This window comes from Acanthopagrus latus, chromosome 6 (assembly GCF_904848185.1).
Source record: "Acanthopagrus latus isolate v.2019 chromosome 6, fAcaLat1.1, whole genome shotgun sequence".
Lineage (NCBI taxonomy): Eukaryota > Metazoa > Chordata > Actinopteri > Spariformes > Sparidae > Acanthopagrus > Acanthopagrus latus.
This window is the reverse complement of record NC_051044.1, coordinates 21638651-21657929: the sequence shown is the minus strand read 5'-3', so window position 1 is coordinate 21657929 and position 19279 is coordinate 21638651. Positions and strand designations below refer to the sequence as shown.

General features: G+C 41.3%; 2 protein-coding genes across 3 annotated transcripts in view; both read left to right on the top strand.

The window, feature by feature from the left end:
* The window catches only part of quo (quattro), a 30950-nt gene extending 26909 nt beyond the window's left edge, over window positions 1–4041 (top strand). Inside the window, exons 18-24 of one of the 2 annotated variants that reach the window (XM_037102251.1) lie at window positions 232–402; window positions 926–1103; window positions 1718–1834; window positions 1937–2191; window positions 2736–3013; window positions 3187–3230; window positions 3333–4041. In XM_037102251.1, coding sequence (XP_036958146.1) covers window positions 232–402; window positions 926–1103; window positions 1718–1834; window positions 1937–2191; window positions 2736–3013; window positions 3187–3210 — 1023 coding nt within the window. In that variant the 3' untranslated portion in view covers window positions 3211–3230; window positions 3333–4041. The remainder of the gene's footprint in view (window positions 1–231; window positions 403–925; window positions 1104–1717; window positions 1835–1936; window positions 2192–2735; window positions 3014–3186; window positions 3231–3332) is intronic. The other variant, XM_037102252.1, reaches the window with a different exon arrangement.
* A 2983-nt stretch (window positions 4042–7024) lies between these two features.
* tgm2b (transglutaminase 2b) lies at window positions 7025–19118 on the top strand. Its single transcript, XM_037102606.1, has 13 exons — window positions 7025–7158; window positions 11291–11470; window positions 12591–12809; window positions 13751–13869; window positions 14289–14417; window positions 14528–14705; window positions 14867–14999; window positions 15426–15532; window positions 15646–15885; window positions 16159–16434; window positions 16529–16689; window positions 17668–17804; window positions 18587–19118. The coding sequence occupies exons 1-13, from the start codon at window positions 7149–7151 to the stop codon at window positions 18735–18737; spliced, it is 2040 nt and encodes a 679-aa protein (XP_036958501.1). The 5' UTR covers window positions 7025–7148; the 3' UTR covers window positions 18738–19118.
* The last annotated feature ends 161 nt before the right edge of the window (window positions 19119–19279 follow it).

Genomic DNA, 19279 nt, shown 5'->3' with positions numbered 1-19279 from the left:
GGAGGCGCTGGGTGTGGGATGATGATCTGGAGCTACATTATCTGTCGAGGAAATGGAGTCTTAGGAATTTTGTTTATGACCTTTCTTGCACTCAAAACACATATGTTGAATATTACATTGTATGATATGATGTTCGCCATGCTGGCAACATCTGTATACTGTCTTGCATTATTGCTCCATACAGTACATCACTCTCACATTCCAACTGACTTCTCCTTTTCTGTACCACAGGTCAATCTGAAAGAGCAGGGCCAGCTGATTCGCCAGGACGAGTTCTTGGTAACATTCAGGAAGAAAAAATGCTTCCGCCACATTTTCCTTTTTCAAGAACTCGTCCTCTTTAGCAAGACCAGGAAGACTGACGTAGGCAATGACACATACATCTACAAACAGTCATTCAAGGTTCGCATATTGCCACCATACACACAAAAGACACATGAAGTTCAGCTGTGTAAAAATCTACCAGAAGTATCAGTGAATAGAACTGTGGTGCAAGGCCAGAGTACTACTTCCTTTTCACGACAAGTCAGAACAAGATCATCAGCCGCTAACGTCACTTTTCTCTTGCAAAACTCATTTACAGAGGTAGTTTTCCAGTGTGTTTGAGGACTTAAGGAAACATTTCATAACACAGAAATGCAAGGGAGGATGAGCCAACAATGGACATTATTATTGTAAAAATCTTTAAAGAGAAGAATATGTTGAAGATGGAAAAAGACTGGTCCTTCGGCTCGGGAGATTTACTCAACAATTACATATCCAAGAGCCTTTCTAGCACTTTAGGCCTTCTAACATACTTTATTCACACTCTATAAGCCCAATTACAATTGTCCTGAACTCGTATCTGTCTTTTCACACATTTGCCAAACTACTTGCATTCAAAACTGCCATCTTGCATGATCTGTTTGTCTTTGTGTGTATTTAGACCTCAGACATAGGCCTGACCCAAAACAGCGGTGACACTGGCCTGTGTTTCGAAATCTGGTTCAGGAAGAGGAAAACCCAGGACACATACACACTTCAAGCAGTCAACCGGGAGGTAAAGAGTGCCTGGACCAAGGACCTGGAGCGAATCCTTTGGGAACAGGCTGTACACAACAGAGGTAAGAAAACACATCGTCAGTAAAACTATCAGGACTGGAGAGGGATGGACATCACAGAAGCAGAGGGGCAAAACAGCATGTAGAGCCAAAATATGTCTGGTGGACTTGGCGAGAGCGATATAGCAGCTGTTTCTGGTTAAAGAAAAAGGATTTTTACTTTAAGAAGTTATATCACTGTTGGGATCCATTCCATAATGTTGTCAGACACTGAGAATGACAACGTGAGCATGTCAGTAGTACAAACAGACACTTTCAGGGGACATACTTTGACAGGTGGTGTTGCCCAAAGTAATTACATTGCAGCCATTACAGCCCAGCTGCTGGCTGAGGGAATTCAATGGACCCATTCCAACACATTTTTTTTTTTACCCATTAGTAATTTATACAACAAACCAAAAGATGCAGGGCCCAGGTCAAAAACATAACAAAATTCTTCTTTAATGTGATACAGACTCAATGATAAAAGCCTATTATGGCCTATGTTGGCTGAAACTTGTATGATCAATAACAACCTCACTTTTCTGATTTTGTTTCAATAGGACAAAAGATCGCAACCCCCGATCGTTACATTTGAAATATTTCCAAGCTAATGATTTCATGTGTGTATTTTGTAGAGGTCCGTATGCAGGAGAGAGTGTTCATGGGTATTGGAAACAAGCCTTTCATGGACATCCAGCCCAGTGATGCAGCTATCAGTGACAGAGCGGTCAACTATGTACTGATGGGAAGAGGTAAAACACATATGGTTATTTATTACTTACTTGGAGTATTGTAGTCATTTTGGTCTTCTGACACTCTCTCTCATCAAACTGAATCTCACCTTCTCTCTGCAGAGAGCAAGGTGCTGTCCTCTGCGACTTCACATGGCTCACAGGACGGCATTCCTGGGGGGCGGCCAAAATCTGTTGGTTCGGGTAGCAGCGCGTCCTCCTCCTCATCCTCGGGAAGGGGCTCCCTGTCCCCTGTGGGATACATGTGTGGGCCAAAGCGGAGAGTAGTTTCGGGGGGGCTTGGAGGGTATGTGTCTCCTCCTGGAGCTCTGGAGGAGGACGACTTGGACCACGAGAGCGGGAGTCAGAACTTATTATGTGAGTTAAGTGTGTAAAATGAAACAACTGCATGATATGTATGATGATAATGTTGCTTACGATTTATTGAAAATGGACTAGTTAGATGCAATACTACTGGGGGTAGACTGGCTGAAAGCCCCAGCCTTTGGAACTCTCTCCTACCAGACATTCGCACTTCTAACAGTGTCTCCACCTTTAAATCCCACCTGAAAACACACCTATTCCAAGTGGCCTACTTGATATCTGACTAATCATACAATCACACTCTCACCTATTCTATTATTGCACTACGTAATTTGCATCACCTATTTATTTTTTATTTACTTTTCTTTCCTAAAAATGTTTCCTGATATATTGTTTATTGATTTGTCCATGAGCCCTTGAGTGCTATGTAAGGCCCCTTTAAATAAAATGCATTATTATTATTATTATTATTATTTGTGTAGAGTTGTTTGTGTTTGCTGATACAGTGTTTGGACCTTGGCTTTAGTTAACAAAGTAAAGACATTTCTCCAATCCATCCATCGATCACATACGTAATCAAGTCTTCTCTTCGTTCCAGTGGACAGCTCCGAGTCGTCAGGAGAGAGTGTGAGTGGCTTCAGCAGTTCCGGTCACAGCTACCACTCTGCCATCGGGGGAGAGGCGGAGGACACCTCCTCGCTCTGTGCCTCTACAATCACCGTGAAGGAGGCAGCGCCTGCTCACGGAGCTGAACCCTGTGCAGTCTCCCACAAGCCAAATGCGTTGGCAGAATCCCCAGAAAAAAACCCACCACCCGTTGCACCCAAGCCCAAACCCAAACCACAACACCAGGCCAAAGATGTGTCCTGTGGCAAGGTACAGTACAAAGCTTGAAACCACTAAGTGAATAACTGTTCATAAGGTCAAAAACATTAGTAAAGCTAAGTTAGTAAGTGTCTGGAAGTAAATTACCCACAAATTCAGTCATCACTGTCTCTGCCCTCCTTTCATCAAAGTTTTTTTCTGTATCCTCTGTTTTACTTGCTTAGGTTGGAAAGTCCACGGAGGTTTGACCTGTGTAATATGGTACAAGGTGTGTATCATGTTGTAATAGTTATTATATGTATGCGAATAATAAAATGTGCCACATTGGAAAGGAGTTAAAAAGTTAATGATTGAACCTTTTTTCCTACAGATTTGGTGGCAGCCCAAGAAAAGACAAGAGCCATCTATCGGTGTCAGCGTTGAAGATTAAACTATTTAAATTGGCAACCTTTTATATCAGCTGTTGATGTAATCCATTACCACTCTGTAAATAAATCTACATCTCACCACTAATACAGTAGTGCAGAAAAATGTCTATATATGTACTGTATTTTGAACTTAAACAGTGATACATTCTGAAATGCATATTTGGCATAGTGTGCTGTAAATCAGTCTAGTTTTCATAGCTCATACAAAGGACTGTAGAGTTGCTACGGTCTGCACATTTGATCTCACCTGGATTATTTTGTCACATTCTTTGACTAAATAATCCTGGTGAGATCAAATGTGCAGACCATATGCCTCCAGGCTGTGTTTAATAAAATCTTGTGATGAATTACCCAGGTAGAATGAACCATAATTTTTGTCCTAAATGTGTTGCCTTTTGTACAGATTTATCAAATGTAATTACAACTTAAGTGTCTTACTTGTTTCCTCTGAAGATAAAACACATCCACTCTGTCTTTTCTTTGAATTAACAGTTTTTGTATAAACTAATGTGCTACTTGTATGAATATTGACTTCTGTAATTTTCTATTTGGAATACAGAATATTTGCAGTGATGATGAATCTCTTCTGTTGGCTTTTGTCTTGTGTTTTTACTTGCATCACAATAAACTTAACCACCATGCTTACAGTCAGAGGCAACGATCTGTCTTTAATTTGAATTTGCCAAATAGTCACATAGGTTGAGAATCTGCCATATAACACAGGTATAACCTGTATATATCCGTTAGCTCCTGGTAGTCATTTTTCCTGATTGAATGAAAACAAAAAGCCGGGGGGCAAAAGGTAAGAGAATAAAATGAAGAGGTCAAGCTGTAATATGCTTAATCAGATATTCAGTTTAACAATGAGCAAGAGTATTCAATACGAAATCTAATGCTGATTTCCTAATACTTTATGACACTCAAGGGCAAATGTCATGATCTCTGTAAAATGGAAACTTCCCTTTTCACTATTTTATGGAAATTTCTTTAGCACTATTACTACGCAAAAACACTTGTGAAATCAGGACCTGGACAAACACAGCTGCCATTTAGGACATTTGTTCTGTATGTATCACTGTTGGTGTAACATCAGCTGCCTGAAGAGAAACACCTCCTCTCCCTATTTTAAGGGGATTTTTTTTCAATAAATACTCTTCTGTTTTCCTATTTTGTCAGATTTTTACTTTGTTCTCTTGCTGTAATTTAAATTTTCAATCTGACTCCCCCCCCTTTTTTTTTCTCTTTATAACATCCACACATTTTTAGTTTAATCTGGAGTGAGCTCAGGTGATAGATGCCACAGTTTCCCCGAAGCAGCCGAACCTGCCCCGGCAAAGGCACTCATTCATTCCCACTGTGTGGGTTTGGACAGAGCTCTGTTAATCACTGGATTGCTGATGTAATACCCCAGTCTGTAGCCAAGACTCATGTCTGTACTTAATACTAGCCTGCCCAGAGTGCTTTAAACCATATGACTGGCTCCATACTCTATGATTGCAAAATTCACTATTGGCTATTTTCTTTTTTCAGTATTTTTGATGCATTAATGGTCCCTGTTTTACAGAAATGTTAAAGTTTATGTTGAGCTCTGTAGTACAATTTGTACTTTTGTTCACTTTTGGAAGTGCATGCCTCTCTTCTGACATCATCGTGTATCAGTGCAAATTTTCTCGGCGGCACATTGACTCTTATGCAGCCCAAAATGGGGCTTGTTTACACAGGGCATGCAGAAGTTACAGTATCTTACTGTCTGTAAGGCATCTGGGTTTGATAGATGACATGAAAAATAAATTTAATCAATTTTTAAAAAGTTCACCCAAAAATGAAAGATCCGTCATTATCTTCTCACCCTCGTGCAGATGGAAAGTTGGGTGATGTGCTTAAGTTCACAAAACCTTTCTGGAGTTTCACAGCAAAAAAAGCATTGCAGCATTTTGATAAACAACTTAAGTAGAGGGGAACTTGTTTTAAAGGGATAGTTTGTGTTTTTTGAAGCGGGGTCATATAAAGTATTTCGCCGCTCATGAAAGCCCAGTTGCTCTCTACTTCTCCAAACTGAGGCTACGCTGATCGGTGATTACGGCAGGGAACAGATCGACTATAGATATGCACTTTACATGACCCCACTTCAAAAAACACGAACTATCCCTTTAAAATGTAAAAAAACAAAACAAAAAAACCCCCAGAAAATTCCCTAAGGGGCTTCATACAGCTCATCTTCAGAAGCCATGAGATTCCAAATTAATTTGAAAAAACAGCATTTACACCCTCTATGTTCAGTCAAGCTTGTCACTAGCAGCTACACTACAGATTTCATCTTTAGAAAGATGTTAATAAAGATTTTCAAACTAATTGGAATCTCAGGATTTCTCGAGACTTGGATTTGCGCAGAATGAGTTGTATGGAGCCATTTCATGTTAGTTTTACACTGTTTGTTTTACGTATTTAAATAGTCCCACAGTCACTTCAGTTGTTTACTACAAAGCTACAACGCTGTTTTGCTGCGAAGCACCAGAAATGTTTTGTGAAGTGACTCTACACTCACTACACACAGGGGTGAGCGGGCTTGGGGAGTAACGGAATACATATAATGGAATACATATAATGTAATTAACAAAAAAAGGTAACTGTCCACCAGTGAAGTTACAGAAAACTAAATAGGGATTACGGTTATGACTTAAAGAATGACATACTAGTTCGCAGCCATGCACAAGTGAGTGAATACTATAATTATCAAATAAAAGTCATTGATATTTCTCTCCTCTCAACCTTTATTTGCATGTTTGGTGTCAAGGTTATCCAAATATAATGGACAACAATCAAGTCATATTACTTTAATATTGAGATACTTATATCACTTTAACAACTACTGAACAGGTAGCCTAATTAATAACTGTTCCCAACCCTGACAGTGGATAGTGACTGAATTTTTGTTTTTGGTTGAACTGTTTCATTTAGGATTAAGGCTGTTTTTTTTCTTTCTACATGTTTCTATGATTTCCAGCATCAGCTGCTGCTGACTGTAGCAGACAGCAGCAGTTAGGAACTGTTTTCAGCAGCGGACTTACAGGCACTTTATGGGAACAGGACTGCAGCTCTGATGTTGGAGGCTGTCAATACACAGACAACACCTTCTTTGTAGCATTTATTCAATTTACTGCAAACGTCACTGATTGACACAATAATTTAACAATACTTCAGTGCACGTCAGTGTCCCCTTACACTTCTGAAGCCAACAATACTGCATTGTAAAACTGTATATAACCTGTTAACTTGCTTGTGTCTTCATCACCCACCCATGCTAACATATTAGCTTCATGTGTTGTTTTATCTAAACAACAGTTTCTGGATGCAGACTTTATTTATTTATTTATTTATTTATTTATTTATTTATTTATTTATTTATTTATTTACCTACCTTTGCCATGTTCCGCTGGCTCGTTGCTCAATGGTGTCCATCCACGTTATTCTCTGGAAACTACGCCATGGCTTGACTACACTTACCAGGCAATCGTCCATGAGTCACAGTTCGCTGGAGGATGTGCGGCGGCTGCATCTCGACATACTCGTGCACGCGCGGGAGAGGGTGCGTTCCGTCAAGGGGAGGGTTACGCGTCACGCCCACCGTCACGCCGCCTGGTCCGGCACGAGGAGGACTACAAATAGGAGCGAGGTAACAACGAGGGGGGACACAAGCCTTCCCTCTGAGCAGGAGTCACACAGAGAGCACAGCACAGTCAAAGGCCACAGAAGAAGTCATGGCTCAAGGTAAGTTCTGACATGAGTACTTTATTTTGAACTGTTTGCAATTTGATAGAGTGGTTAAAAGCTACATTATTTTTAAAAAAATACATGATCTGTTTATATGGGTGTTTGTGCTAAAAACTTCAATAACTTACTGAGGAGGGCAAACTTGCACTTAGTCTTGGACACTGCATGTTGTAGACATGAGGTCTGAGAAGTGGACAAATGGAAAGTTATCACATCCTGCACACATCATCACCCACCAAGTACTGGCTGCTGTCAGTGCTGCAGGAGTTAACTCTGTCAGGCACACGCTCATCAGAGATCTGAGGACCCCCGCCTCTGAAAAAAAAAGAATGTTTCACCCTCATGTCTGAGCAGACGATTGTTGCCCTGGGACCTTAACTCTCATAATAGCTGCAGAGAGCAGCTGAAGTCTCCACCGGTTAACTGCTGCTATCTTTATAGAGCGCGCGCGCGCGCGCGCACACACACACACACACACACACACACACACACACACACACACACCCTACAAATAGTTACGCTTTAAGCAACTATTTTTGTAGAGACATTTAAAAGTGTCCTAACAAGAAAGTAGATAATGCTTTGCTCAGGGAAGGTTGAAATTGTTGTGAACGTGTGTGTGTGTGTGTGTGTAAGCAAAATATGTAGCATAACAAAAATATATGGAGGAGGGCTGGAGCACACATTTTATGGTACAGAAGGTATGCACTTGTTCCTGCTGGGTGTGTATTTGACAGAAAACATGTGAACTGGAACTAGTTTGAAGCCATGACAGAAGTTACCTTGCCCTGTGGTGAATTCATTCTTCATAGTCACATGTTAGTGAAATGTTTACTGGAGGGACTATGTGCCACACACAACAGGGATCGACTGATTATCAGCCTGGCTGATTATCAGCATCGAGCACCCCTTCATTAAGTTCCATTTCTTTCTGTTCTGGCTTTTGTTGTAACAGGTGGCAGTAATTCTCCTCTCAGCTGCCATAAAACAGAAAAATGCATTCAGAGTAATTGTGCTTTTTGTCCGCTTTTGTGCTGTTATGGCTGCAGACTCTCTCTCCACTTCCCTGCATTCATATTTTGAGTAACTCTTTTGCAGAAAAGCAGACAAAACACATAAAGAACAAAGTTAAAGATACATCTGACCACTGTCACTTTTATTTAAAGATGCAGTATGTGAATATGTAAGAACTGGCCACCTGTCGAATTCCAAACTCTAAAGAAATGTGGGCAGCATATGACCAGAGAAACTGCTGCTGTCATTAGCTAGTTGTATATGCTAGTGCACATATTTCACCCTTAAATTGTCTTAATAGATATCACAATAATATAGTTATTGTAGTGTGTAGTGTCATGACAGCTGTAATTGGAATCAGTGTTGTCAAGGATGTGCTACTTTGTCTTTGACACCAAATAATAATAAAGTATCCACAATCTGGATCTGCGCAGTACCTACAAATAAAGCTATCACATAAATGTGAAGTAGAAAGGAGAATATTTGCTTCCAAAATGTAGTGAGGTTGAAGTATAAAGTAGCAGAGAATGGGAATACAAGAATAAAAGTACAAGAGGCCCCAAATTGTACCGAGGTACATTCTATCAGTTACTAACTATGAGTATCTGTATGTGAAAAAACACATTAGTCGATTCCTAAAAAAGAGTCTCCAAAAATTGAATCACTGCAGAATTTGCATGCAGAATAAACTGTATCTGTTAGACGGTCACAGAGCTTTCACTTCAAATTGAAAGTGTCTGTGATGGATCTCTCCAGTCAGCATGGGTGTTACCTGCAAGTCTCACTACTGACGGCACTTGTATATTTATTTTTTCGGGATTTGAATAGTGTTTACTGTACCAGCTATGACCCAGCTAGGTTTTATTTTAATTTCCTTATAAGGCTTATTCTGGACCCAGTGCCGCTTTGCTTACTGAGAGAGCTCCTCTGTGCTGCGGGTCATGGGTGGTTGAGTTGGAGCAAAGCGTGGGCGTTTACAGTACGGGTCGGGGTCAATGCTGAGGAATCTCTGCCCATACATTTCATATTAGAGCACTGTGCTGCTACGAGTTATGCAACTCTAAAGCATTAAATGCAAGTTACAGTGTAGTGAGATTGGCTTTACCCCACACATGCGTGCCATCTGCTGAACCGCGACTGCTTCCCCTCAAGCGCCACATGCTGTTGCTCTGCGGCTTGGGAGCGTATCAAAATGAGTTTTCTTTTTTCTAACAATTGCCTAGCCACAAGAAGACCCTAAAATCACAGCAGAAAGGATGACATCAGTTTCCCTTTTGCACCATTCGTGTGTTGTTCCTGATGGTTTTGGGCCACAGACGTTCATGTGTTATTATATAATGGTTTTCACATTCTGTAAGTCAAAGATCTCTTTATTGGGCCCCCTTGCCCTGAGGTACAAGTACAATAAAACTCTCTGGACCCAAGTGAGATATCACTTTCTAACTCCAGATGGTTCCTCAATTTTTATTTTTATTTTTTTAATTGGAAAAGCATCTGAGCTCCAATGCGATGATTATATTTATATGATATTTACATGGATCAAATGTGAGCTAAGAGACTGGATTGTATGCACAGGATAAAAAACAAAGCCCTCACAATCCGGATAGGTAGGTAGCGCTGTCATCTCTAAGGCATTTGCCCCAATTATTCATACTAATATGTCTTCAATTAGGGAGTGAACTAAGGTCAAGATCAGTAAAACATCAGAGAAAGGCTGAGGAATGATCCCCCATGGGAGCCATGTAAAACAGCAGGAGGCTTTTGTAGCTCAGTCTTTGTTTGCTCAAGTCTAGCCCAGCCTTGACACCACCCACCATATATATTGGGAGAGGTTAACCTCCTGGCATGTCACGGAGCAGCCCAGACAGTGCTGAGGCAACAGGAGGACCATGGACGCATTATATATGGGGACTCAAACGCTTCCGACAAACAGGAAGTCAGAGGGTGGGATCCACTTAGTCACAACCCCTGGAGAGAAGGAGCGGTTGTGTGTTTGCACACTTCTCAGGGAGTGACTTTCTGTCTGTGTTTACCTCTTGTTAAATCCATACAGAGAGTCCTGTCAAACAAACTGACCTTACCATAAATGACTGAGTGATCTGCACTGCACATTTTTTTTTCCGGTCCACAAGATTTGCTTTGATGATCAAATAGTAAACAGTTACAAACATGTGACCTTTTTCAGTTTTTTAAAAAAATCCCCCAGGAACATTAATTCATTATGAAGGTCAGTTTGTTAAAACTAGCTATAGGAAAAAACACTTTTTTAGAAAACATTAAACCGCCTTCAGAGTCACAACACAAAGAAATCCAGTCTCTAGTTAACCAATGTTTTCCTGCTAATTTCCCACAAGTCTGCCAATAAAAAGAGTCATTTGTAATAACTGGACTCTGTAGGTTTTATTAAATATCCCTCATCCTATACACAGCTGTACATTTTACAACTGGCACTTCATCAAGACTATGTTGTGGCATTTTAACAGGTCTGTAAACCTCTACATTATAGTCCTATTAAATTGAAATAGGAACCACATATATGTCTGGTGGGCTAGAAACATATGCATGTTCCACACATTGTAATGACTATACTAGATTATGTCTCAGTTGCTATGCAGCATTTTATGCATCTGTTGTAGAAGAATACGAGAATTCTTCAAGAGAAAGGAAAATATGTATCGACCCTTTGAAAACAAGCAACACAATTTTTCTCAGGTTCATCATTTTATTTACCACTACTAGAATAGGTTCACAGACTTTGATTTGTCAGGTCACACATGCCTGAGCCAGTAGCACTGACAACAACTGAGCAGCTGTGCTAAAACAGTTCTTATTTGCCAAGCTAGCCGCTAGGCGTACTTTGTGCAAATGTGTGACCCAGTGATGTAGTGTGATGTCACAAAGTCACAGAATTAAAGGCAGAACTACTGATGTGGCATTGCAGGAGCAGCGTTTGCTGTGGGAGAGAGGAGCTCCTGTTGGTGTGGTCTTTGACCCTCTTAACTTTTAAGAAGGCTTTTTTTAAGAAACTTTACAACACACTAAAGGAAAGGAGAAAATATTTTCAAAAAACATAAAAGGTTTCCTTTAAGTTATTCTGTGTTTTTTTTTTTTCAAGCTCTTGACATCGAACGCTGGAACCTGGAGTGTGAGTTCAACAACTTGGACCATCATACTGATCTTAACGGTGCAGACCGCCTGATCGTGAGGAGAGGCCAAACATTCACCATCAGTCTGTACCTCCGCTCAGGAAACTACCAACCAGGACTCAGCTCTCTTGACTGCGTTGTAGAAACAGGTGCTACTCCCTAATTTACCTCTTTACCTATGACATCATACACACAGAATATTTAAGCTAATTTTCTCTTAGCAAAATAGTAATTTACTCTGTACCAGAAAGGGCTGGGCAAATTATCGGTATCGGGATATTAGCCTAAAAATATTACTTTAAGGTCCTACCTCAAAACACAGGTACATGAATGAAGCTTTCACAGCATGAAAAATGTTGTCATTATGATCCTACAATGAAGGAAAAACATTGTGGTTGCTCTTCCCATTTAGGAAGTTAAGCTCACATCTGAACTCACCGTGTTTTTCTACTGCCGCTGTTTTCTTGCCACCTATTGTGATTTCAAAGATGAAAGCGGAAAGTAGCAGTAAAGGAAAAGGAAGTATTTGGCTCTCCCATTGAGCAAAGTTACAGTAGCAACATCTTCTGTTAGTTTTTCCACCGTTAGCCCCAGCTACTCCCTTATTGTTCTGCTGCTGGAAATGGCCTGAACTATTATTCTTGGTAGCGGCAGATACGGTGTACTCATGTATTTGCCTTCACAATACATATGAAAACTACTGAAAATGTATCTATCTTTTCTCCTCAGTTCATATTTGGATAAACTTCTCATATAGAGAATGATAAGACAGCTGTTACTTGCTCTCGTATTCAACTGTTTGAATAGGAAATGTTGCTTGCCAACAGGAAAGCATGTGTATAATCATAGATAACTTATCAACCATTGAAAGTCAAGTATATTTAGATGGATTGGAGCATGAAAGTTAATCCCACCCGCTGAGAAGGAAGTGGTTAAAAAGTCTGCCCTTGGTTTAGTTGGCTGTACTGAGTGGAAGATACAAAGGAATTTAGTCGTTGGACTGTGGCGAAAACAAGTTATTAAATCAAACAAGAGCTGAAGTCGCGTTAAGTCCCATTCAGTTTTGGTTGCAATTAGGAGCCATTACACAGTTACACTGACCATGCATGAAAGCAGATTCCAGAGATGTTTGTACTAAATTTAGGCATGGATGGGAAAATGGTTTGATGAAAACGAACCCTTTCCCCTCCCCAGACACAAACATTTCACCAAAAATCTCTTGGCTGTCGCCCACATGTAGTCACTAACCACTTTTACTGTAACATGCAGGTCCTCAGCCCTCTGAGGAGAATGGCACCAGGGCCTCCTTTGGTCTGTCCGCCGTCATTGACACTTCCCGCTGGAGCGCTGCTGTCACCAGCCCCCCCGGGAACACTGTAACCCTCTCCATCTGCTCTCCCCCCGACGCACCTATAGGCCGCTACACCTTGACCCTGGGGCAGTCGGGGCGGATTGATTTCATCCTGCTCTTTAACCCTTGGTGTCCAGGTGGGTAAACAGACCATACATCAAACTGTCAGGGAGTGTATCTTGTGTTGCAATCTGAGGCTACTAAGCGCCTTGAAGATCAGATTTAATTTCACAGTGGGTTTAAGATAAGAGATACTCACTGAGGAGGATTAGGGCCACTGTAAAAACAAATGTTTGCAATAATGTGTTTCTCAATTGTCAAAATTGTGGAAAAAAGTCAGAACTCTAGTTTTGTATTACAATGGCCTTCTTCAGTTATATGTGATATTCATATACCGTAGGGGGAACGGTAGAAGTTTTGCTTCAGTAATTATTTTGGGTTAGGATTTTCTAAGCAACAGTTTTGGGAAAGTTATTATTGTTTTCATGTGGATTTCATATCCTTCTGGTAAGTAGAAAGTTACAGAAAGCAGCCAAGCTTCAGGTTAGCTTCAGGTTTGGAAACAAGGAAACAGCCTGATGCTGTCTGAAGATAGCAGTCTGCCCACCAGCACCTCTAAAACCTGTTAATAAACGTGTTAAATATACTGTAGTTTAATGCAAACAAAAAATAAACTGTAAACATCTGTCAAGCTATTTCTTGGCTGGTATTCACTTGCAGACTTGCTGGCAACATATTACACACAGGTTGTTTTTTCCTTCTTTAAGTCACCATGAGGTTGCTTGGAAATGAGATATAAAATGTTGAGTAGTGAACTTACAGGTGTCTGAAGCTGTTTCAAGTCTTCATGCTAAACTAGGCTGTAGCTTAAGGTTGAACAGAAAAAGTGAATATCCCGAAGAGACAAACTTTTCTATTAAGTTAAGTCAAAGTTTAAAATTATGTTAAAGTGCTGTGACTGAACTTCGTCCACTGCAGGATGTTTTTCTAGTTTCCAAGCAATTAAAACCAACACTATACCCGTCAAGTTCCACATGCATTATGACATTGATTGTATTGTTATGTATCTGGGCAACAGGAGATAGAGTGTATATGGACGATGAGCGGAGTCTGGAAGAGTATGTCTTATCTCAGGATGGAATCATCTTTCGAGGCAGCTCCAAGTATCCCGTACCGACTCCCTGGAACTTTGGCCAGGTACCAACACCAACACTGACACTTTGTCTCACTCACATACTCTAGTCAACCATTGTGTCAGAGTTTAACACACTTATTCTGATAAATAAGAAGATGTCCGCTTATCCAGTGAAATATGAAGCTTTGCACAACTGCACATTGCTAATATTTGACAGTGAACAGCCTGTGTCTGATAAAGTGAGAGGGTGTTGTTGTTGTTCCAGCCTCTTCTATGACATCTGATACAGTTGGAATTAGCCTGACGTTAACAGTTCATTACTTTTGCAGCTGAGGGGGGTTTACAGCATGGCACAGTGGGATATCTAAAAGGCTGCGTGTTCGCACCTGTTGGACGCCCAACCTTTGCTCTCACTTTTTCCCACTTTGTTACTTCTGTCACTGAACAGTTAATCAGCAGTAATAATTGCTTCTCTGTACAGTTTGAAAGTGGAATCCTGGATATCTGTCTGAAGATTCTGGATGTGAATCCTAAATGTTTGAAATTTCCCGGCAAAGACTGCTCAAAGAGGGGAATTCCCACGTATGTTTCCAGAGTGCTGAGTGCCATGGTGAGTCACTTCTGCTGTCTCCATCTACTTCAGATGGGTGAGATGGGCATAGATGGGTTTAACTTGGGTTTTTTTATGTCCAAAAAACACTCCTTTCCTTTGCCTGCTAGGTGAATTGTAATGATGACAAAGGGGTGTTGCTGGGAAGATGGACAAATGACTACAGCGGAGGTGTCAGCCCTCTGCTCTGGAGGGGCAGTGTGGAGATCCTGCGCAGCTGGGACAGACAAGACTGCCTGCCTGTTCGCTACGGGCAGTGCTGGGTGTTTGCTGCAGTGGCCTGTTCAGGTAAGATAGGACTAAACAGAGCCTGGTAGCTTATCACTAGGAAACACATTTGATTCGTCCCACATGCACAACAACATAACACTGACATGACGGTATCAATTTTGCCCCCCCCCCCCCTTAGTATTGCAATATTCACGTAAGCTGCTTTTATCCCCTTTTAGTTTCCAGAGCCCTCGGCATTCCCTGCAGAGTGGTCACTAACTTCAACTCAGCCCACGACACCAACAGCAACCTGGTGATCGAACAATACATCGATGAAAAGGGAACTCTCATGAAATCCAGAGAAATGATCTGGTAAGTGCTCATATGTTTTATGTATGTCAGTAGGAGGAGGCTTGTATAAGATCAATGCAATGGGAAAAAGAGAAGAACCTGACTGTTTAGAGTCTTCCTGGAATGAAGGAAGGATCCAGACTTGACTGGCCTTCCCATTAATCATATGAGGAAGTTAGCCAATAGAAAGGCTTTCAGGTATTAGCAACAACAAAGTGTAACATCAATATAAACACAAGTTTACCCACAAGTATGTCTTTGATTTCTTTGTGCTATACATATCCCGACAACATCATGGCCATCAAATGATATTTGGATCCACAGATGTAAAGCATATGCAATAAGTTCAATAGTCAACAGGTTTACTGCAGTTTTGATAGTCCTGTTTGTGACATGTGCCAAAACAGAAAGTGCGTGATGTGATGTTGGTGTGTATCGCATCTGTAGGAATTATCACTGCTGGGTGGAGAACTGGATGACCAGGCCTGACCTTAATTCCCCTGATTTTAATGGCTGGCAGGCCAGTGACCCGACACCTCAGGAGAAGAGCCACGGTAGTGAATAAGCTGCACTGAAGGCTCCAATGAGAGCATTTTTAAACAAGCCAATTCCTCACCAATTTGGCTGGTTTGATCAACTTTGTCTCCACATTGTCCCCTTATCTAAGGAGTATACTGCTGTGGGCCGGTCCCCGTCCGGGCCATCAAGGAGGGTGAGCTCACGTTCAAGTACGATGCCCCATTCGTCTTTGCTGAGGTCAACGCTGATGTCGACTACTTCATGAAGAAAGCGGATGGCAGCCAATCCAAAGTCACCCACACTTCAACGGTGGGCCAGAAGATCAGCACAAAGAGTGTGGGCAGTGATGCCAGAGAGGACATCACTCATCTCTACAAGTACCCTGAAGGTAGACAGACCTAACTAAACATCCCTTGAGTTGAGCTGCAACTTGTATATATGAACTTCATCTACTTACCAGCAGGTCACATCAAGGTCATTTGCTGTGTACATTTTTACAGACCCTATCAGGACTGTTGTTTATCTTAATGTAAATAAAATCCCTTCCTTTGTTTAAGAAGGTCAGATGTACGCTGCTTTAGTATAGTGGGAAATTTGTCTTGTGAATTGTTCTGCACTTGACTGAAGTGTGTGTGATTTTGTTGCTTCCACAAATCGCCAGGCTCGGATGAGGAGCGGGCTACTTTCGAGAAGGCCAACCACCAAAACAAGCTGCTCCAGCAGCAGCAGGATCAAGGCCTACACCTCACTATCAAGGTCGGTTCAGACATGAGGAAGGGCTGCGACTTCGATGTGTTCGCCGTGGTTACCAACAACACTCAGAGCCAGAAGAAGTGCCGTCTGGTGTTTGGATCCTGCGCCGTGTCCTACAACGGCAACGTGGGAGAGAACTGTGGCTTTAAAGACCTGCTCAATGTTGAACTCTCCCCAGGAGCAGGTGAGCCGAGTCGTCATGCTGTGTTGTTGCGTGTAGATGCTTTTCACACTTTTCACTGTGAGTATTATTAAATACACTGTGTGGGTTCCTCCAGAAAGGCGAGTTCCACTAAGGCTGAACTACTCTAAGTATGGTGGCCTGATCACTGAGGAAAACTTAATCCGCCTGGCAGCTCTGTTAATGGACTACTCCGGCGGACAGCCAAAGCTGGCACTGAGGAACATTGTGCTGGACAATCCAGAAATCAAAATCAGAGTGAGTACAGTACAGTGACCTGCAACAACAGTATCGACTTTGAAAAGAAGAAGAGAAAAAGAGAGTATGTGGCTATTAACTTACCACTGATGATGGCGAAAAAAGTCAAATTAGATGTAAATTCAAATTCAACACAAGTCTTGAAGAGTGATTAGAAATATAATGAAAAACTAATCATGATATTAAATGATAATCCTTCCAAACCACAGCAAAGCAAAGCACATAGGCAAAGGCCTCATTTTAAATGTTAAGTCATGCCATATGTCATTAGAAAGCTTAGATTCTTGTGATTGGGTTCATGCAAACCATTTTGAAGATAAAACCATATCAGCCATGTACAATCACCAAATAAACAAACAAGCTAGCCAACTCACCAATGAAGGTTCTTCATTAAAACCAAATAGATAGATCCATTACTGTAATGGATCCATTACAGTCACATATTTTGTTCAGTAAAACAGCTTTTAATGCATAAATGGTGACAAAATAGCAAATACTCCTAGATCACTAGCAGAAGCACTTCCATTCACTGTAACCTTTCAGAGGAGCCCAAAACACACGTCTGTACTTCAAATGGTTAAATGACAGCTTTGAATGTACTTCGGGCTAGACTGAGATAGGTGCTTTAGGATCATTTGACATGGATTTTCAGGAATGGTCCCATATTTTAGAAAATGAGATCTTTTTTAATAGTAAAGCAGGTCGGAGTGCCATAAAAAGTCTGTGACAGTATGGAAACACTCAATCCACAGAGAACTGTACACAGCCCATATTCAGAAACTGTTCCTTTAAACAAGCTGTCAGGACTTCTGTAAGGTTGTGACAGCTTCACTTCTCTCAGCAAGCAGCTTAACATATTATAGCAAGCATGATATTTGATCTTCAGGAGCCTACAGTATTTACTATTTGGCACAAGCACATGTGTATTTATTGTGAGACTGTCGTCAAATGACACCAAGCGGTGGCTGTGCTCTGCAGATCCTGGGTGAGCCGAAGGAGAATCGGAAGCTGGCTGCAGAGATCACCATGCAGAACCCTCTGCCAGAGCCGCTGGAGGAATGCTGCTTCAGCATCGAGGGGGCCAACCTGACGGGTGGACACGTCATCTCTGAGAGGTTGGATGAGTCCCTGGAAGCTGTTATTCTCTCGTTACGCACAAAGCACCAGCTGAGCCGTCATGAGTTGGAAACAACTGAAACATTTTTGGTTAATCATTTAAAAAAAAAAAAAAAAATCTCCAAATAAAGAAGTAACATTCCATTTATATGAAAGCACAGAGTAACAGACTAGCCTAGCGACACGGCCCGTTCTGACTTTAACAAGTTAATCGGCTTCTTTTGGCTTCTTTTCTGTACAAAACATAATTTGTATGTCACGGAGATGTTTCTTCTCCAGCTGATTTCCAAACTCTGAGATACGCGCTGTATTTTGTAATGATTAGTTGCACTGGTCTTGGTGCAGCGTCCAGATGTCTGGCTGGATGTGCCAGTGTTTAGTCAGGACAGCAGCCCGACGGATAAAAGAAACTGCAGCACCGGTGTAGACAGGAGATTTTGACAGAATGCATCTGATTAAATGCCAGTGAGGTGCCTCGTTATTGCTCAGCTTTATGAATATATTTGATTTATGTCGGTGAGTTAAGTAAGGAGAGGCCAATCAGTTATCTTACATAAGCAGACGTGTTTGCACTCCCATGATTTTATGGTCAGTGTTTGTCTTAGTCCAGAGCTCTGGTGCGTTCCACTCTTCTGCTGAGCAGTTCAAACAGCTCCGTCTGCATTGTCTCCCTAAATAGTCAGAGCTGTCACAAACTTGTTTAAATATTTATGCAATCAGGGGAGTTGGTTTACTGTCCTTCTAGTTACAGATATGATATTTAAATATTTTTTTTCCACAGTCTGACCTCCTCAGTGGGCCCTGGAGAAGATGCCAAGGTGAAAATTTACTTCACTCCCACCCACTCTGGCCTGAGAAAGCTGGTGGTCGACTTCAACAGCAGCAAGCTGTGTCATGTCAAGGGCTACAGAAATGTCATTATTGGAAAATAAGGCTTTTTTTGATTTACATTTGCAGGTCATTAGACCGCAGTATTCTTACTCTGTTTCACAACTGTTCAGCCAGCTAAAGAACAGGAAACGCACCTTCTTTTGAATGGTGTTTCATACATTAAATGCTTTCTCTCTTCTCATGGTTTAGAAGCTCACTGTATATTGTTAATGTTTCAAGTCAGAGCCATAGATGCCGAAATGTGACCCAAGGACACTTTGCTCTTGTTAAACTCATCATATCTTAGCATGCAACACTTTTACAGAATATGTACTGTGTCTTCTCACAACTTGAAGTGATTATTCGTATTTTCAGTACTATGTACTATTTTTTTTTATATACTGTTTTGGTGCTCACAACAATAAAAAGAGTTGTTACACGTGTCTCTGAGTTTGTGATAATGTTTCGGTCAGACTGACAAACACTAACACAGTCGTAGATCTTGTTGGCCAGGAAGTTGTTGGACTGAGAGCACGACTCCAGTGTGTAGATTTAGTTGCATGTGTTCCTTTCAAACAAGTCTACTTCCTCTTTTCTTGTGCCT